The 15,454-nt window shown below is 38.1% G+C and overlaps 1 protein-coding gene across 4 annotated transcripts in view; it reads right to left on the bottom strand.

Moving 5' to 3' along the window:
• Positions 1-5,568: 5,568 nt before the first annotated feature.
• The window catches only part of GPD1L (glycerol-3-phosphate dehydrogenase 1 like), a 52,439-nt gene continuing 42,553 nt past the window's right edge, over positions 5,569-15,454 (bottom strand). For all 4 annotated transcript variants that reach the window (XM_083376157.1, XM_083376155.1, XM_083376154.1 and 1 more), the window contains 3 exons: positions 14,440-14,673; positions 13,740-13,846; positions 5,569-9,165 (listed from right to left, as the gene is read on the bottom strand). In XM_083376157.1, the coding sequence (XP_083232283.1) occupies positions 9,069-9,165; positions 13,740-13,846; positions 14,440-14,673 (438 nt within the window). In that variant the 3' untranslated portion in view covers positions 5,569-9,068. The remainder of the gene's footprint in view (positions 9,166-13,739; positions 13,847-14,439; positions 14,674-15,454) is intronic.

The following is a 15,454-nucleotide window of genomic DNA, read 5'->3' on the forward strand; positions in this document are numbered from 1 at the left end:
ATATTAGTTACTGGCATGAGTTGATTTTGGTTAAATCCTTGTTTCTTTTCACTCACAAAGTTTCCTTTGTCACTTAAAGCCCCTTCTCCCACAGAAACTATAATAGAACCACCCATATTTAATGGTGTAATAAATGACAGCCTGTGGTAATAGCCTTCCCTCTGCTTTATAAATATAAATAATTTCATTTTTAAATTTCTAGTCAACTCCTGAGAGGAAAATTATAGAACCACCATAATTTGACAGCTGAGAAGAGTCAGAATTCTTTTTACCTGGCAAAGTAATCAACCATCATTATTAACAACTTACAGGTTTTTGTTTTTAATTTGCATTGAATCAATGGGAAATGTTCAAACTTCTATACTATTATGTTGACTTTTCTTATTCTCAATCTACAAACAGCTGCAATGAAATAAAAGTATGCATGCATCTTTGCCAAAAGGTATTATATTTAACTTTGTCTCAAGCAGAGATTGTGTCAGCAAAAGTTTTTGTCATGAAAAGAACCCTTGAAACATAAAATTTAACTCAGGTATCAAAACTTTTGCATTCAGCTGAATATATGTATATGTAAGACAGTAATAACAAATAGTAACCAGTATTGTGTTATGATTGATTTCAGAATAATGGAAACTCTGTACAAAGCTAACATTGCTCTAAAGCACTTAGCAACAATGTTAATGTGAAAAATTAAGAGCCATACAGCAGCTAGCTAAATCACCATGTCAAAAGCACATGTGACTTTTGATGGTGCACTGGAGGCCTTAGCTATAGCAACAGAAAGTTACCATTTGAGGAGTATTTCTTTGCAGCTTATTCCAGTTTCCTCATTACTTTCTGTCAGTCAACAGAAAGTACTGGTGTGTAAAGAATGTGTAAAGAATGAGGAATAGTGAAAAGACTTTTAAGATTCCTGCATTGTGGAGATCAAAACAGATCATCTTGACATGGGGAAAATCTCCATAAAATCCAAATAAGGAAATCTTTCTCCTCTGGATTCAATTTAGTTATGAGGCGTAATAGCATGTCCTGACTTTAGTGTGTCTGAAGACAACTTCTTGCCTTCTACTTTTACTTTTAATTTTAAAAACTATTTAATTAATAGAAAACAAAGCACAAGCTTCTAGTATATTTACAGAAGCTTGTGTTTTAAGTTTCACACCTCTTCAGGCGGCTCAGTGGTTGAGACATTGTGCTTGTTGGCTGGAAAGCCAGCAGACCAGGTTCGAGACCTGAGTGCCACAGGACGGGGTGAGCTCCCATCCTTGCCCCAACTCCTACCAACCTGACAGTTCGAAAGCATACAAAGTAAGTAGATAAATAGGTACCACTTTGGTGGGAAGGTAACAGCGCTCTGTGACTACGCTCAGGCTGGCCACATGTCTACGGAAATGTCTTCAGACAGTGCTGACTCAATGGCCTTGAAATGGAGATGAACAGCCCCTCTGTAGTCAGCAATGACTAGCGAAGTAAAAATCTGCAGAGACACCTTTACCTTTACACTTCTTCAGGTATTCTTGGAAAATAGCAACAATGGAAGACTGCAATCTGCAAAATTCAATGTGAGTAGCAACATGGGTCAAAAAAGTCAATATGGAGGCTGTGACTGCACAACTAAAGCTCTGTCCCTTTTTATATACATTGCAGATGCTATTATCATTTTTGAACACCCTTTGGACACCATGGGTGGGAAAGAGCTTCATGGAAAACTAAAAGAAGAGTAATTCCACCAGTTCTGATGGATGAGTCTTTGTGATTCGTTGATCCTCTTTATGGTCTCAAAATTTCAAATGTGTCCACTCTTGTTTTAAATTGTGGTAAGTTGTAAGATATTTAGTAATAGCTAGTGTCCAAAGGAATGTAATGCTTAGGGTTCTTCGAGGAGGAAAAGTTCTCACTGTAAGTAATTTAAATTGATATCACAGTAAGTGTAATTTAAATTAGACATGCATTTTATAATGCACAAAAGGAAATGGATGTAATTATTAACCTGATAAACTTGCTGCTCCCTATATTATTCACTCATTTCTGTATCTATTTTATCATGAGCGATGTGGTGGCCTAGTTGTGAAGGCTCTTGCTTCCCATTTGGAAGGTTGAGAGTTCAATCCTAGGTAGCGGCAGATGTTTCTCTCCTAGGGTGCAAAGAAAAAAACTATCTGCTGCAAACTCCACATAGGCATCCAGCCAGTAAATACTCAGCTCCATCCAGTCACCCTGACTCTACCCCAGGGGTAGGCAACCTTGGCTCTTTTATTACTCGCTGAGGGGAAAGGGAGAGGTTTCCAAGCTGAGCCAGGCTGGCTCAGGAATTCTGGGAGTTGAAGTCCACGAGTTATAAAAGAGCCAAGGTTGCCTACCCTGTCTACCGCAAATTAAGGGATTACAGAGCTGTAAAAAGGAAGTTTTCTAGTGTATCTGTTTTATCAATTCAACAACAAAACTTCCCAAAACAAATACTCTTTGGATTTCAAAGTTAAAATCCAAAATGTCATGTTCCTGTAAAACAAAAATATCAGAACTCACTGGCTTTCCTGCTCTTTTAAAGCTATAGTGAAAGTTCTAAGTCAGGGGTAGGCAAACTTGGCTCTTTTATGACTTATGGACTTCAACTCCCAGAATTCCTGAGCCAGCTGGAGTTATCTGAACATATATACAGCTGCAGGTAGTCTGACCAAAATTAAGCTAAAATTTCCATTGCCAAGGAAGGCAGTTGTTGGATATAAATGATTTTTAATTTATCAGTGTGGGCATTTCCCTTCTCCAAGTTGAACAGACCTCTTCTAGATTTTCCTCTTGCCTTTCCGAGTTAACTCCTTGGTCTATCATTGAGCAAGAATTGACTTTGTAGGGAAGCATATTATCATTTGATGTATATTTAACATATGTCCTACCTTTATTTACCGATTATATAATATTTTTATGCAATCCACATGGCGAGGTTTGGGGCAACTTACAATATTTTTAAAATCATAAGATTAAAACATAAAAGCAGGGCTTTTTTTCTCATTGAACGCTCAGAATGGCATTCCGGCACCTTTTTTTGCACACACACACACACACACACACACACACACACACACACACGAGCTTTTGCACAAACTATGCTACTCCCTCTATTGGCTTTCAAAAGCCTATTGGCTTTTGAAAGCCAATAGGAATTGCTGCTGAGCGTGCCAAAAGACCTGGCCGGCAAACGTTGCACCGGCAAGTTGTCTGCAGCAAAGGCAAGTTGGCAGGAACTTTGCATCCCTCCCTGCTACCCAACTACACTATTTCAACTAGGTAAGTAAGAGAGGACAAGGAGTGGGAGGTGGGTTCTGTGGAGTCCATGTGCACTCCTTCCTAGTGCTCACCCATGTCAGCCAGGCTGGTGGCCTACCTGGTGCTGGACCTGTGCCACCGTCGCCTCGCCCTGTGCGCCTAAGTGGCCGCCCTGCATCGCCTGGCCCGCACCGCCTCCGCCGCCTGCCCCACGCAGCCCCGCCATATAGAGCGGGCCCCGCTGCTCCCATAGCACCAGCTGCGCTGGCTCCGGAGAGCAGCCCGCTGCCAACACCCCTCACACCCATGATCGCAGCAGCGCCGCCCCCGCCTTCTGCGCCCGCCAAGATGAGAGTTCTGACACCTCTTTTTTTTTTTTTAGAAAAAAAGCACTGCTTAGATCTCAGTAGGTGAAAATGTGTTTGTTCCAGAACAACAGGTTAGTATGAGATCTAGAATGGCATACAAAATGAAAGAAAGATGCTATCATCACCGCTTCAGTATGTAAAATTATGATTTGTACAGCAATGGCCTCCGATGGTCACATTATGCAACAAATTGTGGACATGAAGAAGTGTGTATTGATTGCTGGTAACCAAGATCATCTATGTTCAATATGGTGTTGGGCAAAAGCCTAGCATAAAGCAATCCATATACATTTGTTCATATTTCCCTTTTATGAAGAATAGCCTTTTCCATTATTTTGACTGATTTGCAGTTTGTTTCCCAAATGGATATTTTACTTCTTGTATGGAGCTCTTTATGGTACTGGTAGCATATATATATATATATATATATATATATATATATATATATATATATATATATGTATGTATGTATGTATGTATGTATGTATGTATGTATGTATGTATGTATGTATGTATGGGCCTAGCAAGGTAATCTAAATAGTTAACATTTGACACATATCTTCCCTTGCAGAAAGCTAACAGAGCGAGAGAGATCCTGTGGCTCAAGAGGTAAAATACACTGCCTAATGTGCAATCAGCCCAGGTTCGAATCTCAGGAGGGTATGGCTGACTGATGAAGACTAAAGAGTCAGAAATGCATTTCAGTCTCCCTTAATTCTTTGTTAGTAATTTACACAAATATATGAACTGTCCGGTGTGACTACAGCCTGTTCGATGGCCTTCAAGATAGGCAGAAACAGGAAATAAAGATTTGCCCCATGTTTGGGGCCTAGCAAGGTAATCTAAATAGTTAACAAGTATTTGACACATATCTCCCCTTGCTTCTAAAGCTAACAAAGCGAGAGAGATCCTGTGGCTCAAGAGGTAAAAACAACTGCCTAATGTGCAATCAGCCCAGGTTCAAATCTCAGAAGGGTATGGCTGACTGATGAAAAGTAATAAGTTTGAAATGCATATCAGTCTCCCTTAATTCTTCCCGAATGACCAAAGATCTACATACAAACACCCACGAAAAGCATATAGTTGGTTGTTTAAATGCAAATAAGTCTCTCTAGAAGTCTCCAAAGCAGACATGGAGTTTAGAAGATGATATACAGGTAGTCCTCGATTTACTTTTAGTGACCATTCAGAGTTAAAACAGCATTGAAAAAAGTGACGTACGATCATTTTTGATATTTACAACAGTTGCAGAATCCCCATAGCCACATGATCAAAATTCATGTACTTGGCAACCGGCATGTATTTATGACAACTGCACTATCCCAGGGTCATGTGATCATTGTGTGTGTAACCTTCCCAGCTGGCTTCGGACAAGCAAAGTCAGTGAGGGAAGCCAGATTTGCTTAACGATCACATGATTCATTTAACAGGTAATTAATGATAAAAGGTAATTAAACTCTATTAACCGGAATATATCCTTTTGCTATGCTTAAAGCTACATTATGTATGTTTACCCAGAAATAAGAACCATTAAAAAAGTAAGTGTACTTTGTGTTGTAGCCTTAGAGATATACTTTGATAGGCTATGTTTGACCACAAATATGCAGATATCTTTACATCCTTTCCTTTCCTTTTTCACGTTTTATCTGGCATTAATAAAAGTCTTGATACAAGTTGTGGGGAAAATGTGTTTTGTACTTATTAAATATATAGATACCAAATAAGAATACTATTGAAGACTATTAAGTCAACTCTTGTGTTACCTGAATTTCTGTTTGTTAAGTGTCTGTGTTATTTTAATAAACCACACAACAGGACAAAGACATTAGCACTTTCTAACCTTTTGTTTTTCTGTTCTCTTTCTGAAGAAATTAATGTGGCAAATATAATTGAGAGTAACAAACAAAACACAATGTACAAGTAAGAAACACAGAATGTTATGTTTTATTGAAAACAATAACAGTGAGTGACATAGATAAAATTTTTACTAACACTTCCACCTGATTTTAAAAATCAAGTGGGGAAAAAGGAGTAAAATGGGATAAATAGTTTTAAACAATTTGACAATATGCATAATTCATCACAGTTTACACAGCTCTTTGTGTATTACAAACACATCTACAAAATGGCTATATATATATTGAATGTTAGAATTAAAGGCAGAAATATTAATCTAGATTCAGTAATACAAGAAAAGCAGTCCCTTCATATTACGTCTAGTAGGCTTTGATACTATAAAGAGAAATATGTATTTTGTGTTATGATATTAGATATTTCTCAATTGTACCTTTTCAAACGTATAAACTTTTTTTCATTACCATGTTGTATTCTAGCCATTCTAAGTTATGAGCTTGGGGTCTTGCAGCGTTTTCAGGGTCCCGGGTTCTCCAGTCTTATACCAAATTGCCATTCTAGATTCCACTTTGTGTGCTACAGAAAAGATTTAGAGGAGGAGAAGAAGGCCAGAATAATGCTTGGCATATATATCAATTGTGACTGCCACCCATGGAAAACTCAGAGGCTTGTAGCTCAAAATAATTTTCTAACATTTTCTGTAAGGTAAGAAAAACAATGATATAGAAACTTTAAAAAAACACCTTGATTTCCTATTTTTCAGTGCGATCCCAATTACAAATGATTGTGCTTGAGTCAGCCTCTTCTATCTCAAAAATCATGCAATAATTTTATTCAGGGCACTTAAAACAGACAATTCATAATAAATGAATGAATGAGCTCAACAGGAGAATAAATCATACTAAATTAATGCTCTGAGGCCAGGGAGTATACTTAAAATAAATGTAGTCCAAAACTATGAGTGGAATTTTTGATTCAAATCCTGCCAATCAGCTATAAGCAAACTAAATAACTTTCAGCCTAATTCCTCATGAAGCTGTTATAAGGATAAATTGGAGGGGAACCACTCTGGCACTCTGCTTTTTGAAGAAGAGATAATGAGGCCCTAGAAATAGTGTAAAGAAGAGCAACCAAGATGTGGGGTTTGGAAGCTAAATTGTTATGAATGGCTAAGGGAACTAACATTTCTAGACTAATGAAGAGAAAGTTCAGGGGACACATACCGGTAATAGCAATATTCCAATATTTCAAGGGCTACCACAGGGAACAGAGCTTTGATTTATTCTCCATAACACATGAGAGCAGAGTAAGAAGCAATGGGTAGGAGTTGTTCAGAGGACGTTCCAATCTGGAAATAAGGACTTTGCTGACAGTGAAAATGATTTATCAATGGAATAGCTTGCCTCCTGGAGTTGTGAGTGCTCCATTGCTGGAGACCAAGCACAAGAGAACAATCTCTTCAAGAAAAGATTAGACAATCATTTGTCTGGGATGGCATAAGGATTCCTGTAGGAAGTTGGACTATAAGACCTCAAAGATCCTTTCCACCCTATAATTCTATTATTCTAAGTCGACAAGGTATTAATTTTAGCTTAATAATAATCAAGAAGACTAGTATTCACACAAGATTAATTTCATATACATTAGATTAACTTTCCCCAATCAAATGCCTTCCAGAAATATTGGACTACCCATGTTGGTCACAAATGATAGATATTGTAATTACACAGATCTGAAGGCAGCAATTGAGAGGATAGCTTTACATAGTTTGTTAATCTGACTATTACTTATTTAACCAACGTAATTTTTATCATTTTCCCCCAAAATGAATGTTTCCATTCTAAACAGTCATATCTTAACAAGTGGGCTCCTGCTAAATGGATTTTCAAAGGCAACCCAAATAACAATTGAAACAGAAGCAAAAAAAGGCACCAAAATAAAAACAGCTAAAATAGTAATATTTTGTAGTAAGTGGCATTTGCAGAGTAATGGGAATCACAAGTTATATTCACATTGGATATAATCAGAACAACTTTGCACTAGACTTCCCAAGTGGGTAGAATTCAACTGTGTGGAGGCCACACTTTTCAGATTTTTACTGGTCTGCACTCTCCAGGTTGGTGAAAGGCTGGTATATGTCCATTTTGTATCTCAAACACTGGGCTGGTGGATGGTGTAAAAGCAAAGCACAGATGCTGCTGTTAGTTCAATAAAAAAAAGCTATACACTCCCATATTGGAACATTTCTGGAGAAAAAAAAACTCTTTTTGGCCCTTTCTAATTTAATCCCACAAATGGACAAACAATACACTGAGGAAACAAAGATTCTACACCAACCTCCAGCGACCTTCACAGTTTTGCACATCAGAGCATGATAGCAGATTACTTGTTAAATTCCACCTGAAAGAACTTCGAGTCAGTGGGCCAATCTGAGTGATAGTGAGTTGCAGTCTTGTTACATAACATGTAAAATCTTTCACAGTTATGCCTTATCTTCATACATATAACCATATCATAATCTCCTTAATATTACTCAGCTAGGGTAAAAGCAGCTTTGGAGTTGCATATATAAATACATAGGATTATGCATTGTTTAAAAATCTGTGATCTTAAGCACCACAGCTAGATCAAAAAAAGCTTTGATTTGTTACCTAAAATACAAAGAGGCTTAGGTAGAGAAAATGGAGAAAGCTGAATGGAAAATTAGACAAGAGATAAATATTGGAGGGCAAATTTTCCCTTAAACAGCAATCTTACCACTTAGGAATACAATTCTCATCACATCCCAATAAAGCAGGAATCCTAAGGAATTGCACTTCCATACACTTACTGGATTGGCAAGCCATTTTTTTTTAAAAAAGACCACAATCGCTTAAAAAGCACATTTGAAAAATCTCTATTTCTTTAAATTACTTTTAAGAATAAATTATTTTAAAATTTTAAGTTTTAAAAATCTTAATGCCACTTCCCATTAATCAAATGATACCAAAGTAATTCTCATTAAATGGTAATCTATGCCATACAAGATGTGCAAATCTGATTGAAAAACCTGATTACAGGTTCTTGAAGATTGCTACACTTTAGCAAACAGTTTCTAGGTGACATTGCATGATGTGCTCAATTTATAGGTCTCCAGATATTGTCAACTAAAACTCCTTATTGCTATTAACGCATCTGACACTAATGGGATCTGTAGTACAATAAAATTTTGCAGCACTGTAGTACATTAGTTCTGTCCTAATTGCATTTTCCCCTTAAATCCCCGGGAAGTCTAGATGAATCCCTGCTGGAAAAGGAAGCGTTAGAATTATGCTTACAGGAACATCAAGCATTTCAAATAAGGTAAGGGGATTACAAAGTTTGAGGAGTGCGCAATTTCTGCACAATATATTTGAAAGTCATCTGAATCTTAGCCAGTAAAAATAATAGCTGGTATTCTAGGAGCTGCATAATACAGAATTTAGAGAAATCCATAGACACACATATTTCTACAATTTCTTCGTGGAGTAGGCAAACCAATTACATTAATTTGAACTCATGAATGAGTATGAAAAGGCAGGAGATAATGGTAAAAAGCATGCTTTATATATGTTCCGGGTGGCTCTGGAGGCAGGAGATCATTTCTTGGACAGGCTTTCCTTCATAGCAGATTTTGTAAACAGCAGTAAATAGTGGAAACCTAAAAAATAAGACAAGTAATCATCTTACTAGGAAGAGAATAAAAGCTATAGGTGTTCAACATTCATGATCCTTTGATGACCAAAATAAATCTGAGATACCATTTATTTATTTGATTTGTTATCTCCTTTTTATATTCAGGCAAATATATTTAAATGGACTAGTCCCTACATTAAGAAAGTATAGTGTAATAAAAAAACCATAAAATTTTTAGAGGAAAAACATATCTTCTTTTTTGTTCATTACATTCTGCAGGCAAAAATTACCAGATCATTTTACAATGTATTCATTGAGTGCCAACATGTTGGAGTACTGGATAAGGAATTGGGAGACCCAGATTTTGGTCCTCACTTCAGCATGGAAACCAGCTGAATGACATTGGACAAGTCACTCTTTCTCAGCCCGAATCTGCTTCTGGCTCTGTGATTAACAAAATCCCTCTTGCATCATGCCTTGATAGCTTTGCCTCTAAGAACTAGATGAGTTCAATGCAAAAACAAGTGGGCCCTGCAAACATGCTGGAGAAATGCTAAGAAAAACAGCAACATATGTATATTTATCCTATTTGTTCCTCTCACGGATATATTAAAAATGGGAACCAGATATCAAGAATTTCAAGACTGATTTATCCTTTTGCAGAGGTGGGGAACTATGGCCCTTTTATAACTTGTGGATTTCAACTCCCAGAATTTCTAAGTCCACAAGTCATAAAAGGGCCATAGTTCCACACCCCTGCTTTATGGGAAGGCCACAAATGTTCCAACCATTTTTGTTTTCAAATCACAAGAACTCCACAAGTCACAAGAACTGAAAATCAAATTCTGTAGGAGTTTTTGAACTTCTTTGTGAAATATAGGTCTTGTTTCCCTGTTTTATTTTCTATTAGTAACTTTTACAATAAAACAGAGAAAGGTTGGGAGAAGATATTATAAAGGCAACTCCTAAAAGGAACTATAAGTTAAACAAATTAGTATATTGCTTATGATTAAAGAAAATAAACTACAGGAAAACTACTGTAGGAACTTAGGATAAACACCTTTTGAATTTTCAAGTAATCAAGTGTGCAAACCTTCTTAAGCATGCACACAATTTTAAAAGGACAAGATAAAATTATGGCTTGGTTTTCCATAAAAACAAGCAGAATGAGGGTATTTATATTTTAATATTATTATTTAGCCCCTTCATGGATTACTGCCTTGTCATGGTGAAGGGGCTTGCTTAATTCAATGAAGCTATGAGCTATGCTATGCAGGGCCACCCAAGATGGACAGGTCATAGCAGAGAGTTCTGACAAAACGTGATCCACTGGAGAAGGAAATGGCAACCCACTCCAGTATCTCTGCCATGAAAACCCTATGGACAGTACCAAAAGGCAAAACGATATGACACTGGAAGATGAGCCCCTCAGGTCGGAAGGCATCCAATATGTTACTGGGGAAGAGCAGAGGGCTACTACTAGTAGCACCAGAAAGAATGAAGCGACTAGGCCAAAGCCAAAAGGACGCTCAGCTGTGGATGTATCTAGTGGTGAAAGGAAAGTCTGATGCTGTAAAGATTTTTTCTCCATAGGATCCTGGAATGTAAGATCCATGAATCAAGGAAAGCTGGATGTGGTCAAACAAGAAATGACAAGACTGAACATCGACATCTTAGGAATCAGCGAACTAAAATGGACAGGAATGGATGAATTTAATTCAGATGACCATCAGGTATACTACTGCGGGCAAGAATCCCTCAGAAGAAATGGAGTAGCCTTCATAGTCAATAAAAGAGTAGGAAAAGCAATACTCTGATACAATACCCAAAATGACAGAATGACCTCAGTTCGAATCCAAGGCAAACCATTCAATATCACAGTAGTCCAAGTCTATGCCCCAACCACCAGTGCTGAAGAGGATGAAATTGACTGGTTCTATGAAGCCCTACAGCACCTTATAGAACTAACAGCCAAAAATGATGTCCTTATCATCATGGGGGATTGGAATGCTAAAGTAGGAAGCCGAAAGATAACGAGAATAACAGGCAAGTTTGGTCTTGGAGTACAAAATGAAGCAGGGCACAGGCTGACAGAATTTTGTCAAGAGAATATGATGGTCATAACAAACACTCTTTTCCAACAACCCAAGAGACGGCTCTACACATGGACATCACCAGACGGTCAACACAGAAATCAGATTGACTATGTGCTCTGCAGCCAAAGGTGGAGAAGCTCTATACAGTCAGTAAAAACAAGACCAGGAGCTGACTGTGGCTCAGATCATGAGCTTCTCATTGCAAAGTTTAGGCTAAAACTGAAGAAAGTAGGGAAAAGCACTAGGCCACTCAGGTATGAATTAAATCATATCCCTGTTGAATATACATTAGAGGAGACAAATAGGAAATAAGGAATTAGATCTGATAGACAGAGTGCCTGAAGAACTATGGACAGAGGTTCGCAACCTTGTGTACAAGAGGTAGCAACTAAAACCATTCCAAAGAAAAAGAAATGGAAGAAAGCAAAATGGCTGTCTGAGGAAGCTTTGCAAATAGCTGAGGAAAGGAGGGAAGCAAAAGGCAAGGGAGAAAAAGAAAGATACACCCAATTGAATGCAGAATTCCAGAGAATAGCTAGAAGAGATAAGAATGCCTTCTTAAATGAACAATGCAAAGAAATAGAAGAAAACAATAGAATAGGGAGGACCAGAGATCTCTTCAAGAAAATTGAGAGATGAAGGGAACGTTTCATGCAAAAATGGGCATGATAAAGGACTAAAATGGCAGGGACCTAACAGAAACAGAAGAGATTAAGAGGTGGCAAAATTACACAGAAGAACTATACAAGAACGAGTTTAACATCCCTGATAACCACGATGAGGTGGTCACTGACCTTGAGCCACACATCCTAGAATGTGAAGTGAAGTGGGACTTAGGAAAGCTGAGCAACAACAAAGCTAGTGGAGGTGACAGTATTCCAGCTAAGCTATTCAAAATCTTAAAAGATGATGCAATAAAAGTGCTACACTCAATTTGCCAGCAAATTTGGAAAACTCAACAGTGGCCAGATGACTGGAAAAGATCAGTTTAAATTCCAATTCCAAAGAAAGGCATTGCTAAAGAATGTTCAAACTATCGCAGCATTGCACTCATTTCACATGCTAATAAAGTTATGTTTAAAATCCTACAAGCTAGACTCCAGCAGTATGTGGATCAAGAACTACCAGAAGTACAGGCAGGATTTCGAAGAGTCAGAGGAACTAGAGATCAAATTGTCAACATACGCTGGATCATGGAGAAAGCTAGGGAGTTTCAGAAAAACATCTACTTCTGCTTCATTGACTATGCTAAGGCCTTTGATTGTGTGGATCACAACAAACTGTGGCAAGTTCTTAAAGAGATGGGCATACCAAACAATCTTATTTGTCTCTTGAGAAACTTATATGCGGGTCAAGAAGCAACAGTGAGAACTGGACATGGAACCACTGATTGGTTCAAAATTGGGAAAGGAGTCCGGCAAGGCTGTATACTGTTGCCCTGCCTATTTAACTTATACGCAGAGCACATCATGAGAAAGGCAGGGCTAGATGAATCAAAAGTTGGAATTAAGATTGCCGGGAGAAATATCAACAACCTAAGATATGCAGATGATACCACTCTAATGGCAGAAAGTGAAGAAGAACTAAAGAGCCTCTTGTTGCGGGTGAAGAAGAAGTGTGTAAAAGTTGGGTTGAAACTTAACATTAAGAAAACCAAGATCATGGCATCCGGCCCTCTCAATTCCTGGTAAATAGATGGGGAAGAAATGGAGGTAGTAACAGATTTTATTTTCCTGGGCTCCAAGATCACTGCAGATGGGGACTGTAGCCAAGAAATTAAAAGATGCTTGCTCCTGGGGAGGAAAGCCATGGCAAATCTAGACAGCACACTAAAAAGCAGAGACATCACCCTGTCAGCAAAAGTGTGTATAGTCAAGGCTATGGTCTTCCCAGTTGCAATGTTTGGCAGTGAAAGTTGGATCATAAGAAAGGCCAAGCAGCAAAGAATTGAGGCCTTTGAACTATGGTGCTGGAGAAGACTCCTGTGAATCCCTTGGACTGTAAGGTGATCAAACCGGTCAGTCCTAGAGGAAATCAACCCTGACTGCTCTTTAGAAGGCCAGAACCTGAAGTTGAAACTCAAATACTTTGGCCACCTAATGAGAAGGAAGGACTCACTGGAGAAGAACCTAATGCTGGGAAAGATTGAGGGCAATAGAAGAAGGGGATGACAGAGAATGAGGTGGCTGGATGGAGTCACTGAAGCAGTAGGCGTGAGCTTAGATGGACTCCAGAAGATGGTAGAGGACAGGAGGGTAGAGGAACGTTGTCCATGGGGTCGCATGACTTCGCAACTAACAACAACAAATTATTATTGATAGATTATTTAAATATATAACTCAGTAATCATTAGTTCATCAGTCCTAGCAGACTCTCGTGAGTAGAAGAGAGTCCCTACTTCCTAACACAATCTCAAATGATCCAAAAGTTTTTTGAGCAGATTTGGCAGATATCTGGGGTTGAAAATAGGGGAAAGAAATCAGAAGATTAGTAGCCCACTTACTTTTCCACCAAACCTTTCTGCTGAAGAATGCAAAACACTTCTGCAGAAGTCTGTGGTCCTTGAAGTTTCTGCCCATTCAGCATCTCTTGCTCTAGTTCTTCAATACTCTGAATGTTAAAAAAAAATTCTAAGTTTCATTGATATAGGTAAGAACGTAAATGTACCTGTTAAGAATTTCAGATAGAAATCCTACTTCCTAGTCGATTAGCCCTTTATCAATCTACCTTAAAAGCAAACAATTAGCAAGTCGTACTGTTATTACAATTTGCAGCTAATCTGTTATTAGCACAGTCTGTGAATACACTGGCATTGTGATTATGACATTGCCTCGCTCTATTATTACTTTTAACAAATCAGTTATTGCCTGAGGCATTTTTAGAAGTTCTGATTCAGGATGGTCACTAACCTTTGGGTGGGATTTGTTTTCTTCTTATTTTCCTTTTAACACAAGTTAGAGTCCTCTAAAAATATTTACTAAAAACAAAGGAAACAGGCCCCTTTTGGCCACTCTTTAATTTCAGTACAGTTTAGAAATAAAAAAACAAAACATAAGTCTGCAGTTATATTATAGAAACATAAACTCAATAAGTTATAACTAAGTGCAAAAACATACCTTATTACCTTCTGATACAGCTACGAAAGAATCGTTCCAAATGTGTTAACTTGAGAGAAAGTATCCCTGACACCACAAATAATGTACCTTTCCTGTTTTAACAAATGCTTCAGCCACTCTCCGATTTCGGCCGCCATAACAAGTTGTGATTAAATCTGCAACCCCACAGCTCTCCAGGAAAGTAGCAATAGAGACCTGCCCCTTGCAGAAGATTTTGGCAAAAGCTATCATTTCCATTAATCCAAGTCTAATGACAGCTGCTTTGGTATTATCTCCACAACGAAGACCATCACAGAAGCCAGCTCCTACTGCCACTATGTTCTAAATAAAAGACATGGAAAAGGCAAAGAGACTGCAGGATGATTCAAGAAATCACTGAACCAACAGTTACATGCATGCCACATAAATTTCAAGTTCTCAACTGAACATAAAATTTCTGTATCTAAGTGAGATATCTGTTAAGTGAATTTTGCCCCATTTTACAACCTTTTTTTTGCCACAGTTGTTAAATGAATTGTTGCAGTTGTTAGGTTAGCAAGACAGTTTTTAAATGAATGTGGCTTCCCATTGACTTTGCTGGTCAGGTTCACAAAAAGTGATTAGGTGCCAGCAAGCAAATCTGGAACTTTGGAAACATGTTACAAGCACAAAATGGAATTAAAAATAAAATAAAAATATTTCATTGATACAGTATCTTTCATTAATAGGCTGCTGAACCAAGCCAATCCCCAAAAGGAACCTGGTACATTTGTTCCTATCATCCTCTTTAACCCATAGGATGCCCATCCCAGCTTTGTGTTTTTTTTTGGGGGGGGGGGCAGGCATATTCAAGGTTGACTCAGCCTTCCATCCTCCCGAGGTAGGTAAAATGAGGACCCAGATTGTTGGGGGCAATTAAGCTGACTTTGTAATAATGCCGCTTGGGGGTGTGTGTGAAAGCCCTAATAAGCAGGCATATACATAGAATGAAGGCTATTGCTAAGCTTGTAAGCCGGCCTGAGTCTTCGGAGAAGGGCGGGATATAAATGGAATTAAAATAAAATAAAAATAAATAAATATTTCTAAATCACACTGGTAAGCCATCCCTTATGTCTGGCCTTAT

This window comes from Vipera ursinii, assembly GCF_947247035.1.
Source record: "Vipera ursinii genome assembly, chromosome: Z".
Taxonomy (NCBI): domain Eukaryota; kingdom Metazoa; phylum Chordata; class Lepidosauria; order Squamata; family Viperidae; genus Vipera; species Vipera ursinii.